This window comes from Sceloporus undulatus, chromosome 9 (assembly GCF_019175285.1).
Source record: "Sceloporus undulatus isolate JIND9_A2432 ecotype Alabama chromosome 9, SceUnd_v1.1, whole genome shotgun sequence".
NCBI classification, from domain to species: Eukaryota; Metazoa; Chordata; class Lepidosauria; order Squamata; family Phrynosomatidae; genus Sceloporus; species Sceloporus undulatus.
This window is the reverse complement of record NC_056530.1, coordinates 28023806-28042325: the sequence shown is the minus strand read 5'-3', so window position 1 is coordinate 28042325 and position 18520 is coordinate 28023806. Positions and strand designations below refer to the sequence as shown.

The 18520-nt window shown below is 45.8% G+C and overlaps 1 protein-coding gene across 2 annotated transcripts; it reads left to right on the top strand.

The window, feature by feature from the left end:
• Positions 1–95: 95 nt before the first annotated feature.
• On the top strand, positions 96–18363 carry RELA (RELA proto-oncogene, NF-kB subunit). Of its 2 annotated transcripts, XM_042439963.1 has the most exons (11): positions 96–281; positions 5778–5810; positions 9905–10056; positions 10623–10771; positions 10964–11055; positions 11718–11852; positions 12406–12510; positions 12782–12994; positions 14272–14352; positions 14605–14679; positions 15180–18363. In XM_042439963.1, exons 1-11 carry the CDS (start codon positions 224–226, stop codon positions 15815–15817), a joined length of 1731 nt encoding a protein of 576 aa, XP_042295897.1. In that variant the 5' UTR covers positions 96–223; the 3' UTR covers positions 15818–18363. The 2 variants fall into 2 exon arrangements, with proteins under 2 accessions (XP_042295897.1, XP_042295898.1); XM_042439964.1 differs by lacking the exon at positions 14605–14679.
• Positions 18364–18520: the final 157 nt, after the last annotated feature.

Here is an 18520-nt window from a genome sequence, read left to right as displayed (position 1 = left end):
TCCTGTGTGGAAGTGGGCGTGGCTTTCCCAGCAGGGGCTTACGTCACGTGGGCGGGGCGAGGCGCTTCCTGGGGGCTCTCTCTCTTTCTCTCTCAGTCGCGACGAAGCCGCCGCCGCCGCCGCCTCGGGCTTCCTGTTTGCGGGGCCTTGGCTGGGCCCCTGACCCGGAAGTGCCTCCCTGGGGCCCCCTCAGCACTTCCGCCCTGCCTGGGCTGGGCTCTCAATGGGGGACCCCTTGGCCCGCGTCTCTGGAGGCTTCCCCAACGCAGCAGCCATGGAAGGTGAGTCTCCCAGGGAAGAAGGGAGAGCACCCCTCCTCCTCCTTCTTCCTCTTCTCCTTTCCATTACCTTCTCTTCCCCCCCCCCCCAATAGAGACTCCCCTGATCTGGGTGCCCCCCAGATTTCAAGGGGTCCAGCCCAGTATTGGAGGGAGGGGAAAGCGCCCTTCCTTTTCTCCTTTGCCTTTTCTGCCCCCCCCCCGGCACTAGAGACCCCCCTCTAATCTGGGTGTCCCCCAAATTTGAATCTCTTGGGTCCAGCCCAATATTGGGGGAGAGAAGGGGAGGACACCCCTCCTTTCCTTTCTTCCTTTTCTCCTTTCCTTTACCTTCTCTCCCTCCCTCCCTTCCTCTGATCTGGGTGTCCCCCCAAATTTCAATCTCAGGGATCCAACCCAGTATTGGGGGGAGAGAAGGAAGGGGGTCACTGGACCCATGAATTGCTGGGGAAGAGGTTAGAAAACACCACAACAAGGACTGGGATTCCTGTGTGGTTGTGTGTGTGTGTGGGGGGGGGGTGCTTGTATTCCCATTTATATTTATATTTATTATGGTTTTATAATATTACTATATTTTATAATATATTATTATAGTATTTTATAATATTTGTTTATTATATTTAATATATTTTATAGTATTTTTATAATATTTCATTATATTTCATAATACATTGTTGTTATATTTTTATTATTTTTATTATATTTATTCCTTTGCTCTTGTAATCTGCATTAACTATAAAAACAACACATATAAAAAAACCACACTAAAACAAAACGGCAAGAAACGCAATAAAAATCACAAATAGACAACTAATAAAAACATGTTATCTCTGGATTTAAGACATCGTCTTCCTCTCTTTTCAGCATCTTCTGATATTCAATTCAATATTTTCATCTCCCTTTAATTCAAAATCCATTAAATTTTTGCCACGTGGTTTTTGAATTCGCGCTACAAAGAAAAACACTTTAACTCCCTCTTTCTTTTTGTTTTCTTTTTTGTAATTCATACATTCATTCCAGACCTATAACCCAATTTTGCCCCGTTTCATGTTTTTAATAATCAGAGATCTGTTTTGAATTATTTGCGTTAATTTCCACAAAATCATATATATATATGTGTGTGTGTGTGTGTGTGTGTGTGGTTGTATGCTGACTTTCTCCTGGAAAGAGACCCAGGTTGGCTCACCAATAAAATACAGCCAGCCCTCCTTATCCTTGCATTCTTTATCCACAATTTGAATTATTCTATATGTTGTGTGCTTATATACATAAATACATACATATACATACATACATTCATTCCTGCAACCAAACCCCAGCAAGATACCAAAGACCTTCCAGGAACCTGACCAAAAGATGCTTGTTCCAGAAGGAGCTTTGTTCTTTTAAGTGCACTGTTATATCCTTTAGTGCCGTTCTTTCCTGATACGCATGCTATTTGAGCATAGGATTTTCACAGTGGATAGTTAATATGTATGTTATAGTCTGTGAAGTCGGAGGCTTTCGTGGCCGGCATCCATAGTTTTTTGTGCCAGCATCTGTGGCTGGCATCTTTGGAGAATAAACTCTTCTAGAACATGGACACATAGCCCCAAAACCCACCAAAAACTATGTTATAGTATGTTAAGTATAGTATGTTAAGCTGCTCTATGAGCCTGGTTCAGGGGAAGGATGGAGTATACGTTTATATAAGTCAGAGGATGATTGATAGCTGTCACCCAAGTGAGTAGCAGACAGTATGTATATGTATGTATTTAATTTATATCGCACTCTCTTCCCAACATGAGGCCCAAAGCAGCTTACAAAGTCATGCAAGAGGTGCATGAGCAAGAAGAAGAAAGCAAGAAAGCTCCCAGTATGAATAATATTTGGAGTCTAATCCTCCTCCTCCTCCTCCAGGGAACTTGAGGCAACAACTGTCCTCCCAACATCCCAGCGAGGTAGGCTAGACAGAGAAAGGTTGAGGCTGGCCAAAGTTCATACAAGGAGATTTATGGCCAGGTACGGCTTTGAACCTAGGGTTTCCCCAATTGCGTCTAACACAAACCAGGTGTACAATTGGCCTTCCACATTGCGGTTTTGACTTTTGTAGATGTGGTTACAGTTGCCCCTCTGTTTTAATGGACTTTAGATCTGCGACCCTCGCTTACTCGGAGGGCGTTAAAATGGGGCATGTGCCCTGAGCACGCATCCGTGGCCGCTTGCATGTGCGCACCTCCATTCAAGCCTATGGGGCTCGAACATTGCAAATGTCCATTTTCACTGGAGATGCATGGGGTCCTTCACCCCTACCCCAGCAAATGTGGAGGGACCACTGTATAGCCAGCATGGCATAATGCTTTAATCTAGCACTGTAGTGAGCTTTCTGGATTCTTGCGCATCCTTCACTGGAGATGCCATGGCCTTGGAGATGCCAGAGAGAGACTTGAGGGTCTCTCTGTCTGCAGACTGCTCAGCCACAGCTGACTTGTCGCATCCCTCCATAGCTTAGGTCCGGAGTGAGTATCTGAAAGCCCATAGTTCCCCATATGAACCTGCCTCAGTCTTATCATCTTCGAGGGAGGCCTTTCCGTCAAACCCTCCCATTTTACAGCATAGTTGAAAAATGGTGCCTCGGCGAAGCACTCAAAAGTAGTGCCTTAAAGCTAGATATGTCTGTAATATGTATTTTAAATATTTCACATTTTTTTCCAGCAGTTTTAAAAACAGTATCCTAATTCAATGTATGGCTTAACTTCTGTAATCCTCTTGGGAGAGCTCCATACAGCGGTTGTTGGTTTATTATGCGCTGAACCGGCGAGGCAGTCTTGTTGAAGGAAACACAAATCTAGCGCAAGAACATTTCATGTCCTCCTCCCATCATAGCTTTGAACTGGGCAGATTGGCAAGGAAGTAGACAAGAATAGCAGGGACTACAGTGGTACCCCGGGATACGAAATCACCGCGTTACGAAATTTCCGGGATACGAAAAAAATAAATAGGAAAAAACTGTTTCGGGTTACGTTTTTTTTTTTTCGGCTTATGAAAAATTTTTTAGTGCTTTTCGGCGCTTTTTCACACGGAATCGCGGCTTTCAGCGCTAGCGGCTATGGCTTTTTCGGCTAGCGAAATTTTTCGGGTTACGAACGGCGCCGCGGAACGAATTACATTCGTAACCCAGGGTACCCCTGTACTTCCAAAGCCAGCTGCCTTAGCTTCAAAGCAACTACAAGGACTTACTTAGATCTGGGGTGACTTTGCTGTTGTTTGTTGTTGTTGTTAACCACCTGCAAGTGGACTTTGACTCTTGGAGGATCTTGTGAGTGAGATGTCTCCAAATTGCCCTGTCTTCGTTGATCGAATCTATCCATCCAGCATGTAGGTTTTCCTCTTCCACAAACAGTGGCTGGCTGCCAGGCAAAGCATGTGGACCTGTAACCCTGCAATGGGTCAAGTATATACAGAGTACCAGCCTCCCTCTCCACTGGAGTGAAGTGTTGTTGTGTATATAGACAAATGCAATGTGAACACTTCTGGGATGATAGTTGTCAAGCTTTTTTGGATTTACTGGATGTGTGTGTGTGTGTGTGTTTTTGTTTGTTTGTTTGTTTGTTTTGGCCAAGAAGAGCAATGGTAAACAGATACTGTACTACAAAACAACCAGGTGATGGAACATCTTAGTCTACAAGAGGTGATCTATCTAAGGTTTACATGCTCCAGTGGTACACTTTCCATAGAGCTCTGTGGAAGAGGATCTGCTTTGTATGGAAAAGTGTTCAGCCCTTAACATCTCCTGTTAAAGTCCACATGTTAAAGAGCTTTATCTCAGCCAGGACTTGGGAATGTTACCTTTTGGACCGCGTCTCCCAGAATCCCCGGCCAGGGGATGTATATGCAGATGTTCCAAAATCTGAAATCCAAAGTGCTTCTGATGGCAGGCATTTAGGATAAGGGCGACTTTTTCAAACATCTGTGTACAGTATTGTTGTGAAAGCCGGAGAGGAAAAGGCTCCACTCATCTGGATTGTGGTGCTGGAGGAAAGTTTTGTGGATACCATGGACAGCTAAAAAGATGAGTAAGAGAAGCTAACTAGGACAGACTCCCCCAGCTTGGTGTCTTCTAGATGCATTAGACTGGATACATCTTCAGATGAACAATCCCCATAGGGGCCATTCATTTTGGTATCTCAGCACTTTAAATGCTCAGTCCTTAGGTGAGGAGGCAATGGGGTGTGCCCTAATGCAGTGCGCTACCAGTCCCTGGGAAAGAACATTTGTAGCCAATGGATGCAGATACGGTGCCTGTCTTTGCCATATTGGGGAAAAATAATGTCTGGTTCCTTGCATCAAATAGCCTGAGAAGCCCTGCTTTTATACCAGTCTCCAACATCCCTCTGTCAATTCCCTCTCCTTCTTTATAGTAAGGCCATGTTCAGACAACTGCAGGAACAAAAGCTGCCCCCATTCAGAGTCTTTGGAAGTGCGACTCTCACGTACTTCCTCTTTTGAGGGCTGAAAGTGAACTTTCTGTCCTTCTTTGTTCTCAAAACTCGCGTTTGACAGGGTCAAAATTGTGTTGTGTGTGTGTTGCATGTTTGTCATTTTGCCGTCCTTATAGTGTCTCTTGGCAGCTTGAAGACCCATCAGATTTGTGGGGTGGAGAGTATAAGTTGACCCATGATCCATTGTGATTAAAATGCTGGATTTGCACATGGCCATGTGTTCAAATAGCCTGAGAGGCACTGCCAGTGCCAGCCTTTGAGACTCCTGTGATATAAACTGGGTGTCCAGTTCTGCCATTGTCTCTCACTGAGTGTTTCACTGGGTTAGTCAGAGCGATGAACCAGGGTACAGGCAGAGCGCAGCGCATGGGGACGGGTGATATCAATTTGCTAAATAACTAAACCATAACTGTGCATGCTTTTGTAGACTTGGGTCTGCCACACATCATACATGGAGTGTCTTTACTATAAAAAAATAGGTGCATACTTGCCTACAAAGTGGGTTTAATAGTGGGTTCAAAAATGCTAGAGGTGTAGCAGGTTGAGAAAGACTACAACTCTGGTGTTTCATGGTACTAAGTCAGGAGCGCATGAAGTATTGGACCTTTGAGCACATCTAGCTGAGCTCTGACATGCAGCAAAGCTTCAATGCTTCAGACAGATTATTTGCTAGCCCTATGTGGATGTTTCTAGTTATGTGATGGTGGTTTCCATCTAGGTACGAACCAAGCCTGATCTTGCTTAGCTTCCAAAATCAAATGAAAGCAGGAGTGTTGCGAATGGTATGGTGCACAGTGTTAGCTAGACTAATGCTCTAACTAGCTCCCTGTGTTCCTGTTTAAATCAGCCCTGTATTCAGAACCATGAAGACTAGAGGATGCAGGTGGGATCTATAAAGCCCCTTCCTCCCTAGCTCTGGAGATCTGCTACTTTGTGGAGAAGGTTGATCACAATCCAAGGCAAGCCAGTTTTCTGGATTCTAATGCTGTTTTTCCCCTCTCTCTATCTCTCTTTCCAGATCTTCTGCCATTGATCTTTCCACAGGGCTGGGGTGAGTAGTTATTTGTTTACTGTCCCCACGGCTGTCGATTCTCTGGAAAGTGCTAAATGTGGCAAATAAATCCTGAATATGAGACATAATGCTCAATATGAGAAATAGCCATCTTCTGCTCTATATTGGTAGAAATGTGATTTCGCATTTTTGTTGGACATGTGTTCAGTATAACAGAACGTGTAAGGTTTGTGTTAATTTTATGTGCTGTATCCCTTTCCCTTGTGGTATAGTGGCTTGTGCATTGGACAAGGACTCTGGGAGACTAGGGTTCGAATCCCCGCTCAGCCCTGGAAACCCACTGGGTGACTTTGGGCAAGTCACACTCTCTCAGTCCCAGAGGAAGGCAGTGTCAGGCCTCTTCTAAACAAAGCTTGCCAAGAAAACTTTGATGATTTGCCTTAGGGTCACCATAAATTGGGAATGACAACCGGTGACTTGGACAGATTAAAATCAAGAGATAAGTTATCAGTGGATGTGTGTGTTGTGTGCCTTCAGGTTGTTTCTAACTTCCAGTGACCCTAAGTGTGCACCTATCATGGGGGTTCCTTGGCAAGATTTGGTCAGAGGAGGCTTGCCATTGCCTTCCCCTGAGGCTGAGAGTATGTGACTTGCCCAGGGACACCCATTGGGTTTTATGGCTGATCTGAGAATTGAACCCTGGTCTCCAGAGTCATAGTCCAACACTCAAACCACTATGCCACACTGGCTCAGTGGATACCAGTCATGAATTTGCTGTGGTGATGTTCCTCTGCATAACAGCTGGTGGAGCATGTGAGCCAGACAGTGTTCACACATCCTTCTTTCTTGCTTGTGGGCTTCCCAGTGGATCATCTGGTTGTTTGGTATGGGAACAGAATGAAAGACGAGAGAAGCATTGCTTTTAATCCAGCAAGGCTCTTCTCAACCTCTTATTAGACATGACAGTTGGGAGTAGGTCCTGGGAAGCCTACCTCTAAATTCAAGTTGGGAAGAAACACAAGTAGGAGAGTACTAATTTATTTATGCCCTGTGTCTGTCCCTTCAGCAGTACTGCAAGGTAGGGAAAGGATTAATGGTCCAGAAAGGTGAATTTAGGATTTGTCCAAAATCCTAATCTCAGTACTATAAGTTTGGGTCTGGGAGGTATTGTACATCTCCATAGAAGCACTAGACTCCAACTTCTGTCATCCCTTTGGATCGTCCAGGCCAGTTGGGGATGTTGGATATTGTAGTTCAACGATATCTGGAGGGCTTCCAGATTACTGCCCTAACTGCTAAACTGCACCGTTTTATAGTCAGCTCAGCGATCCACAGCTGCCATTTCTGTGATGGGGATGAAAAGCCTTATTTAGTAGTCAAATTTGTATTCCCCCGCCTCACAATGGGTTGAAGGTTCCCTACTTCATCTTCACAACAACCCTGTAAGATAGATCAGCCTAAAGAGTGTGTAATTGATCCGAGATCACTCTAAAGATATAGCCATGTTAGTCTGTAGAATCAGTATATCGAGAGATCTTGTAGCACCTTTGAGACTAATTGAGAGAAAGAAGTTGGCACCATGAGCTTTTGTAGTCTTCAGTCTACTTCCTCAGATGCATTTGGACCTGAGCAAGTAAACTTTAGCCTCTGAAAGCTCATGCTGCTAACGTCTTTCTTTCAGTGAGTCTCAAAGGTGCTACAAGATCTCCCAAGATCACTCAGTGAGTTCCACAGTTCAATAGACCAGATCTCTCAATAGACTGAATCTCCCAGCTGTATGATCTAACCTGTGCATTCCACTCCCTCGCTTAGGTTCCTTGTTTCTTTGTGCCACGATGCCATACCAGTGCAAATGAAGTCACAGACTCTGTTGTTGTTGTTGTTGTTGTCGTTGTTCTGTGCCTTCAAGCCATTTCTGACTTATGGCAACCCTAAGACGAAGGTATCATGAGGTTTTCTTGGCAAGATTTGTTCAGAGGAGGTTTACCATTGCCTTCCTCTAAGACCGAGAGGGTATGACTTGCTCAATATCACCCAGTGGGTTCCGTGACCAAGCATGGAACCAAACCCTAGTCTCTAAAGTCACAGTCGGACATTCAGACGCAACATCCGAATGCATGTCCCTCCCTGTCCTGGGGTTTTCCCCTTCTGGTAGGAGACAGAGTTCTTCAGCTTTCGGTTTGCTCTCCTGTGCATTTTAGCCAAAAATGATGTAAGGATTTCTAATTCAGAAAAGCAGATGGGTGGAGCAGAGGTTGGGGTCCATCCCAGCAAAATGGAAAGAGCGGCTACCATTGGGCTCCTGTGCCACAGCTGGCCTCGCCTGGGGCTTGTAACTCAATCATGCATTTCAAACCAAAAAGTAGAATTCCAGTATTGCTTCAAAGTTTGCACTGGGGAAATCCCCAGGCTCCAGACATCAGGGAGGGATTGGTTCTCCAAGGACTGAAAGCAACACCCCGACTGGAACACAAAGCTCCTCTGCGACTACGCCCCTCCAGGAGAGTCGGCGTTGCAACATTCCTTCCCTTCCTTTCTCAAACAGAAACTTGGCAAAGAGACCTGTCTTCATCTGTCAGGAAAATTACTCTTGCCTTTGTGGACATTGCAGCCCAGCTGCGTTTGGAAAAGGATGTGAACAAGTGGAGAGAACGTTTAAACTCTTCTTCATGTTCAAAGAAAACAGACTGAATCAGCAGTTAGAAACGCACAACATGTCTGCCTCCCGCCCTCAACACAACACAACACAAGGAGGGGCAGGATTCAGGATTGTCACAGCGAGAACTTCCTCTTCCCGCTTCTAGAAATCTGCATTTGTAAAATTGATGCATGAGCCTTTTATAATTCTGCATTTAGGGCACAAAAACCAAATGTACAAATGGGGGATGCTTGGCTTAGCTCCATGTAAAAAGGGCCTTGGGATTATTATTGATTGTAAATTGATGTCAGGGATTTCATATCCTTTCGTCCTTGACTCTGACTCCAAAGACCAGGGTTCGGTACTCCGCTCGACCATGAAAACCCACTGGGTGACCTTCCACAAGTCACACTCTCTCAGCCTCACAGGATGGGAACACCAAACCCCTTCTCAAGAAATCTTGCCAAGAAAACCCTGCAATAGATTCACCTGAGTCACCATAAGCTGGAAATGACTTGTAGGCCCACAAGGCACACACAACGTAGCATGGACTGTGTAGTAGGTGATAGTATGATTTAGGATTGTGAGCTCAGTCCAGGTGCTGAGATAAGCCAGGGCATTTGCAAAGAGCTCTGGCTGTAACAACAAAGAGAAAGGGGGAGTGTGAGAAAAGAAGGAGAGATTAATTCTAACCAATAAGAAGTAAGTTTGAATTATGTGCAGTTTAATTGTGTCACTGTAACATTTGCTGGTCACTTCTGACAATGTCCCCAGACTGGATATCTAGGAACACAGCCCAGGTAGAGGGCATTTTTATTGGGAAGAATCCACACATTCTCTTTAAAGCCAGGGACTTTGGCACATAAACTGTTAGAAAGTTGAAAGTTTCCACTGGGGAAGAACTGGTACGAAATGGCGATTGGCGTCCCAGGAATGGCCCTTTTGGTTCCCCATCATTAACACTTTGCCGGTCTATTAATAACACTTTGCCAAACCTTGGAACAAGTTCTTTCCTAGCAGCTTGGTTGCTCATCCTTTACAGTTTGGCTTATGTTTGCCAGTCCTTGGTATAAATACTTTGGCAACAGCTTTTTGGTCTTACCCACATCTGGAGTAGGCTTATTCTTGAAAGACTTTGGTTTTGTGTATTCATATATTGATGTGTATTCATGTTCATTGTGTCCCCATTTCTGCAGATTCTGGTATTTCCTTGTTATGTGTGGGATGTTGCTTTCGGCTACCTTTCATACATGTTTCCTGTTTGGGTGCAAAGTGTGATACTCTATTTGGTGCTACATATATTCCTATTTATTTGCCGTTCGTGTTTTCTATACACATCTAAGTTTTAGTGATGGTGTTCTGTGTTTTGTGCTGGAAGTCTGTATCGGCTGCAGCCTTGGTTATTTTAAAAGCACAGAGTTTGCCAGCGCTCTTCATCGGTTATACAAGATGAGGTCTTGCTGGTTCTGACTTATCCTTGTCCTCTTATCTGAAGACTCTGCTCCCAGCAATACTCCTTTCGTGGAGATAATCGAACAACCCAAGCAGCGTGGCATGCGTTTCCGCTACCAGTGCGAGGGACGCCTGGCTGGTTCCATTCCTGGAGAGCGTAGCACCGATACCACCAAGACTCATCCGACCATCAAGGTCAGCTCACCATAACCAGTATTTGGGGAGAATCTGTTTTTTAACAAAGAAGTGTTACCTAGGAGTATATGGGGACTCAGGGGTAGCATGAATCCTTCAGGGGATTGCCATGGAGCGACTGGTATGGCATTGTGGAAACATTTGCAAACATTCCAGAAGCGTAGCAAGGAAAGATGTTTCAAGACCCTTCACCATGTTAGTTGCCCTCCTTTGGACACATGGCTCCAGTTTCTCAGCATCCTTTTTGAATTGTGCCCAGAACTGGACACAATATTCCAGGTGGGGCCTGGACAAAGCAGAATAGAGTGGCACTATTACTTCCCTTGATCTAGACACTATACTTCTGTTGATGTGGTAACTCTTCCACACTCATAATTTTTGGTATCTAGTGTCTCTTAGCATCAGCTATAGCTATCAAACCATCATCAGGATCATGCTCAGGTTTGAGCGATATTGGTAGTGATGGGAGAGGCCAGGCAACAACCCACAAAGCCCATTTTTGGGGGAAGACTTAGAGTGGGAATCTGTCAGATTGGTCCTTCACTCATCTGCCTCTTGCTCCCCAGGTCCATAACTACGTGGGTCCAGGTAAAGTTCGTATCTCGCTGGTAACCAAAGAGGTTCCTTACCGGCCTCACCCCCACGATCTGGTGGGAAAAGACTGCAAAGAGGGCTACTATGAAGCCGAGCTTTCTCCAGAACGCTCCATCCACAGGTGAGCAAATGGGGTTTCCTGGTTTAGTGGAGATTAGAGCTGTGATCTCCTCAGCGCCACACTGGCTCTCTTTTTTCCTGTTCCCTTTCTCCCCCTACTCTTCCTCTCCATCCTAACATTTTGTGCTCCCCTGTGTTTCTACTCCCTTTAACCTCGTGCTGATTCCAGCCTATTTCTGTGCCTTCATTTCAGCTTCCAGAACCTGGGGATCCAGTGTGTGCGGAAACGGGACCTGGACAAAGCTGTGGCCAAGCGGATCGAAACCAGCAACAATCCATTCAACGGTGAGGCCCAGTGAGATAGATTGGGGTGGGCAAGTATATCGGGGTGAAGGAAGAATCTCATAAGGTCAAACATGCGCTTGCATTATGCCTCAGGTTTCTGAATGAAAACATTTGGATGTTTTCTTTAAACCTAACTAACTGTTCAACAGTGGATGACACTCCCTCGGAGTGTGGTGGTCTCCTTCTTTGGAGGTCTTTAAACAGAGGCTGGATGGCCATCTTTGTGGGGTGCTTTGGTTGTGAGTTCCTGCATGACAGAATGGGGCTGGACTGGATGGCCCTTGGGATCTCTTCCAACTCTAGGATTCTATGAACTGCAACAGGAACAGTGTACTTTTTTGGGGGGGGAGGCATTGAACCAGAATGTTGGAGTTGCCTTTTGACTATAGTTCCCCCAATTAACATGAATACTATTATTTTGGCTAGGGGATTCTGGGAGTTGTAGTCCAAAAGAGTCTAGTGTTCCCCCTTTTCCCAACAATTAGCAGAAATATAGCTAATTGTTACTTAATATAACTAATCTTTCTGGAAAGTAAATTTCCTTGCTCTCAGAGGAACCTTCTGTCTTCAAAGCAACATTGCCTCTGAGATGCATTTTGTTCCCCTTCTTTGATTTTAATGTGTTTTGCTCTCTCTTCCTTCCTCCTTCTCCACTTCTGCAGTCCCTGTGGAGGAGCTAAAAGGAGACTATGATCTGAATGCGGTTCGGCTCTGTTTCCAGGTGTGGATCCGGGATCCAGGCAGCGGTCGCTTGGTCCAGCTGCCTCTGGTGATCTCGCAACCAATTTATGACAACCGTGAGTGTTGATCAGGGAGGCTGGAATGGGGACATAGTCCCAGACATTTGGAGAGAGACACCTCAGACGGAATGGTAGTAGGTCCAGCACTTGGTAGAGCAGGTTGTCAGTCAAATGAATCAATAATTTATACTATGGGTTCAGAGAAATTTGCAGATGTTTGATAGTGACAGCTCTGATCCCTGGAAGGTAATAATCCATGGGCATCTGAGTACCATCTATTGGTTAATGTATGAGTTACATTTCCTACATTGATGTTAAGGGCTATGCATGGCTTCTTCTCTTTGCACACTTCCTCACAACTACCCTGTGAGGTAGTTCAAGCTGAGAGAGAATGACTGGCCACAGGCCACCCAGCGAACATCATGCACCAGTGCCTTATAGAACCTGGATTGCCTAAAAGTCTAATGCTCTAACTACTATATACCATCCTAACTTCCATCTATTTATTTGTACTCTGTATGGCAAGCAATAGGATCATTACTTTTTAATGTTTTGGTCTGGGGTGGGCAGAATCATATGCTGAAGTATGTATTCCTTTGTCTTTCTTTAGGTGCTCCAAACACTGCCGAGCTGAAGATCTGCCGGGTGAACCGTAATTCAGGAAGCTGCCTGGGGGGAGATGAGATTTTCCTCCTTTGCGACAAAGTGCAGAAAGGTACTGTCCTGTCCTGTTCCGGAACTGAGTGTAGTTCCAGGCCTATCCAGGGCTTATTGCAATGCTGGCCACAGACACACGATACATATATTATTATTAAAGTAACAAAGAAGTGGATGTATATTACATTACTAAATAGTTCTGCAAGTCTTTGGACAATTGAGTACAGTATTGCACTTGGAGATGATGGACAGAAGGATTTTGGCAGTCCCTGGCCTATGATAAGGCAAACAGCCTTGACTCATTCCCCATTTCTCCATTTCCATTCCAGAGGACATTGAAGTTCGCTTCTTCAAAGACTCGTGGGAGGCGAAGGGCTCCTTCTCCCAGGCTGATGTCCACCGCCAAGTGGCCATTGTCTTCAAAACCCCGCCGTACATGGACCAAGCCCTCCGCGAACCTGTGACAGTCCAAATGCAGCTGCGCCGCCCATCCGACAAGGAAGTGAGCGGACCCATGGAATTCCGTTATCTCCCCGATGAAGGTAAGTCTGGCCTTTAGGCTAGCGAGAGTTGTGCTTTATTGGGGACAGTTCCATTCCTGTGAAGTTGAAGGCTTTCATGGCTGGCATCCATAGATTTTTGTGGGTTTTTCAGTCTATGTGGCCATGTTCTAGAAGAGTTTATTCCTGATGTTTCGCCAGCATCTGTGGCTTTGGCATCTTCAGAGAATGCTGGCATGGGTATATACATATATGGAAGAGAGTTGGGTATATATGTATATACCCATGCCAGCATTCTCTGAAGATGCCAAGTAAATTTCCAAGCTCAGATTGAGTGGCAGCTTTGTCATTAACCTTGCCTTCCAGCCGCTTGGGGTATGTATCCCATATTTCTTTGCATGCAGAAATATTACCAATGGGGGGGACTCCCTAGGCAGGTTTTACTTCCCAAATGGACCAGATAGTAGGCTTCTATCTTTCATGTGTCCCTAAAGAAACTTCTTCTACCATTACTGCTAGGTCTTTGAGAGGTACTTTAACACCAATCCTCTACTGTTCATGTACATGGACATGTTTTGTGCCTCACTCATTGGTGGAGGAAGGATACTGCATGGTTTTAAGACTGGCTGGCACTTTATTACATGTATTCATGTTCTCTTTGGCTGGTTAGGTGTGTTCAGTTATTTAATATCTTTGTTAGCTACGTTCGAGAAACAGGAAAATCTAGAGATATTTTAATTATTATTATTGTTTACCTACAATGATAATTAGGAAGTAGAGATGGGGAGCGGCTTGGAATTGTAATAACAACTTATTACTTTATTCCCAGAACTTGGGAAAGTGATTTTTAATGAGGATGTTGTCTATCCACATTGAAACACAGAAGAGTAGCATAAATGGTTTTCTAAACAGATGAGAAGCGATATAGTGATTACTTTTTTGCATAGCATGCTGTAAGACCAGTCCAAAATATATATTAAGAGTTCCTCTGTTACAATGGATCTCTCAGTACTTTGTAACTTAGGCTGAAATCCTGTCTGCAACTAACTATCTGTGAGTGAGCTGCATTGACTAAAGTGATGGATAGGATGACACTGTCAATGAATAAGCAACATCCACATACAGTATTTGGTTTTAATGCTGATTCTTGGACATAAAGAAACATGGGTAGCTATGCTGGTTGAAGTCTGAAAGTACGGTATCAATAAGGCTTTATCAATCAACCAAATATTCCCAAAAGGTAGCAACTAACAGGTCTGCCCACCTGCTTCAACTCACCCTTAGCCCCTTTCAAAGCAAAGTGCTATTTTCTTGGATAGGTGACTCTCATCGTATTGAGGAGAAGCGCAAACGGACACTCAGTACCTTCAAGAACTTTGTGCAGAAGACACCTTTTGCAGGTAAGGATTCCAGGAGGGTCCCAAAAAGGAAAGGGAGGGGAGTGAGCAACTAGCGGAAAGGATAGTAAGTAATGCACAAGACGTTCAGCCTGACTACTGCCAATCAAACACTTCCATTTTGCCTGAGCTGGTGCTACTCAAAATGGTGGTCTATGGACCAGCAATGATCCACAAGCATAGACAAGGCTGTGGAATGGGAAGGGTGCGGCTGAAGTTCCCATAGATGTAACCACCTTCTTCTCTCCTTGATAGTTTCAGCTCCAGAATCTCGCTCCCCACGCCGCATTGCTGTTCCAAAACACAACGTAGTGCGGCCAAATACCAGTGGTAAGGAATTTCTGGATTTCTTTCCCTCGAAAGCACTTCTCTTGAAACCTGTGTAGCCTTTGTTGCTTTTAGAAGGTGCAGAGCAAAGGCTCAGTTTAACAAAGTTAACTATGGAGTAGCATCTTAAGGTTTTCAAATGTTGAATTTAGACTTCTAATTGGTACTCAGCCCTTAAATCTTCTGCCTCTTTGAGGCAGGGGGTCTTTAAGAAATAGATATTTCTTCTCCCATAAGTCTACTCTGCTGCTTTCCATTTACTCCAAACCAACCTGTTGTATCCATGGAAGTAGTACCTTCTACTAACTCAGGTAGTTTTGTGAGATGTTTAGCCTTATCTGTCAGAGACCTCTAGTGCCATAACAAACTACAGTTCCCATGATTCCATAAGATGGAGCCATGGCAGTTAAAGTGGTGTCCAACTGCATTATTTCTCTAGTGCGGACGCAGGCTTCTAGGTGCTTTTCCCAAAAGAGCACTAACCCTTTCTCTGGCCTCTACAGGGGTCACGGGAATCATGGGCGCAGCAGGACAAGCCCCACCGCTTGCCCCCAAGCCACCAAGCATGCCACAGCCTTCTCCTGGCTTCTTTGCTGGGCCCAGCCATGTCCCACCGCCGCCGCCTCCAACAGCGACGCAATCTAGCTTCAGCACCGTGAACCTGGAGGATCTGTCAGGCCTCGGCGTGTCCCAGCAGGTCCAGCCTTCCGAGTCGGAGGCAGAAACAAGCATCGCAGATGCCATCTTGCACCTTCACTTTGAGGGAGGAGACGCAGGGGCCATGGAGCTCGGAGGGATCCTGGATGACGCCCCGTACACCAGCCTAGAAGGGATCAACACTGCAGAGTTCCGCCAGCTGCTGACAGAAGGAGCCGGCCCTACCACGCTCCCAGACAGCCAGGGCACCCTGCTTACTTACCCAGAGGCCATCACCCGCCTGTTCAGCCAACGGAGGGCTGAAGGGGAGCCCGGAGGCGGCGGAGACGGGGGTGGTGGCGGAGGTGGCAATGGCGGAGGTGGCAACAACAGCTCAACCAACAGCTTCCTCAATGGTCTTTTGGGGGCCCTGCCCGGTGAGGACAGCTTTTCGTCCATGGTGGACATGGACTTGAACTCGCTTCTGAACCAGCTGAACTCATAAGGAGGCGGTGTGGGGAGACTGCCAGCCATCCTCTCCGGACATAAGAGGGCCCTGGTGCTGGCCTTTCTGACCTAGACTCGCAGCATACTCTCTGCTTCCTGGTGTTTTCGGATTGATGCGAGCAGACCAGCCTTTGGGGAGGCTGGGGAACACGTTCTGGCGGGGGAAGAATCCATTTCATGGAAGTAAGACGATTTGATTGACCTTCCCATCCCCCCAGGATCAGGACTCCTGTGGAGCAAGTGGCCCACATTGAAAGTAGGAGTGAAGGTTTGTTCTTATTTGTAGGAGAAGTGAGAGCTCTACAGCTGACATTTTGATGTAGACAAGCTTGCATTCATTTACTGAAGTTCAAGACTGTTCTCCTTCCGAAACAGAGAAGTAGTACTTAAACAAAAGTGTCCTTAACCGGGGGCGGGGGGACATCTTATGGTGATGGAAATAATCCTTCCCTCTTTCCAGTGTGCCTTCTTGCACTCAGCAGCTTGCTCCCTTCTCCACCTAAAGCCACCTAAGTGCCATACAGAAGTGCACACAAAAAACATTTGAGGGCTTGGAGGGTCCCTGTGCCTAAGCAGAAATACCATGGGTGCACCTTCTGCTAATTCCTTTCATTCTTTGACATTATGGTGCCTTGATCAGAACTATGTGCTGTTACGTTCTGGTGAGACAAGAATGGTTTTGTATCTTGCCTTAAAATGTTGCCCCAGGACAGGACCTGCCTGATGGAAAGGTTTACAGGCTATGATCCTGAATGCCACTTGCAGAGTGCAATCCTCTCAAGTGTCCTTACATGGGATATCTCTTCCGTCCCTTGTGCTGCCATAGCTTCTCAGTATCTACATGTGTCTGCGCTTGTAGTGGTCAAGGGGTATTGAAAAGACAGATGTGGCCTTCAAGTTCTCCAGTGAACAGCCACACACTCCCTGGGTTCTCCCCCAGATATTGAATGGTAATGAATGCAGTAGGGTTAGGAAGTTGCTTTGTGGGTGGGGCGCTGGGCATTGCATAAGGAAGTATTAAATGCTGCCTCCTGCAATGTTCCAAGATAATGCATTATGCCATATGATGATTCCAGCCAGAGCAGACTTCTGCCAACTTCCATTGTTCAAAAGACAGCACCCTCCGGATAGTTTGGACTGCCAAGGGTCACTGTCTCTAGATAGCATCATAACTGGCCTTGGTGGTTGGAGATGATAGGTGCTATGTGGCGGGTGCTAGATTAGAGATGGCTATCCCTCAGCCTCTTCCCTATAGTCAGTGGTGAGAGCCAATGGGAGTTGTATTTCAGTAATACCTATAGGAAGAACCTTCTCCAACTGGCCTTCAAGCCATAACAAGAGGGACCAGTGCGACACAATGGAGGCAAAGGGTAGAGAAGCAGCAGAGGCAGATTTATTGGCTTGGTTCCCCTGAGATGCGGATAAAGAGGGAGAGGCTTAGTGGGTGACAGCAGGTTTCTCCTTCCCTCCTCTGTGACCATCTCCGATCAAAAGTCCCTTTTGTTCGGTCATGGAAGTAGGATAAGGAAGCATCTAATGGCTTTTAGTGCTGGAGTCAGCTTCTGCTACCTTCAGTCTGGTTGCAGGATGGAGGTTTCCCTCTTTTCTGTTTCCAGCCAAATAGAATGAGATTGAGAGGTGGCCACAACGACAGAGGGGACCCTTCCCTGGTGAGAAATCAGAAGGAACTCAATCCATAAACTGGTGTGCCCCAAAGTCCTTAAAGAGCAGCAAATACCAAATTTGGGGCAGTATTCTAGTTAGGTCACTACCTTAGCTATATAGCTAAGTAGAGTCTCCCTGTCCAGCTCCACAAAAGGTGACTTTACCAGGCATAAGCCTTGTGGAGGAAGGGGGTCCGTTCTACTGGAGATTGGACCATGGCGAATGACGTTTCAAATCATGCTTCTACCAGCGAACAAGGCTACTGGAAACTTATTACAAGGAATCAGAAGGGTCTTACTTCTGGTTGTTGCAACCTTGCAAGAGGGGATAGAAAGGTTATCCACCAGCACCCTGATAAAGAAGGCTTGGGGGTAGTTACAATTGTGACAGTAGTGCCATATTTGTGACTATGTAAGAACCAGGACTACAGATCCACCGTGGATGTGTAACTATGATACTCATCCTGGATCCCATTGCTTGGCTCTTACTTGGCGACTAGGTAGGGAATTCTGGGGCTCGCTCTCCAAAATGGTAACCTTTTTCAAGCTTTGGCTCAGTCTAGGGTGGGAAGTGGCTTGGAAACGCACTTGGCAAGGCTTGAGGGGAAAGGCTTTTGCCATCCCTCCCAATCCTGCGTCCTACAGAAGCGGGAAGGGGTTCTTCGTCCCCTTTTCTGAAAGCTTTCTATGCCTTGTTTCCTTTTTATACTCTGCGTTTTTTAAGTGTGTGGATGTGTGAAGATACTTTAACCACTGTTACTATTACAACTGCATTGCCTTCCCTCCCTTTTTTTGGTATTGAAAGTCGGCCATCTTTTTGCTTTCCAACCTTTCAATTTCCTTGAGCACGTTCCTAATAAAACTGAAGCCTCATCTTGAATCTTGCTGTTTCAACAGAGAAATTTCAGATCCTATAGAGCTCAGGTGGAGGGAAAAGGGAAGCTTTGTGTTGTTCTTGGCAAGGCAAATACCCCCAAAAGTCTTATTTGTAGGCAGTGCTAGAAGATCTGGATTCTTTAGAGTCAGCAAAGCTTGGG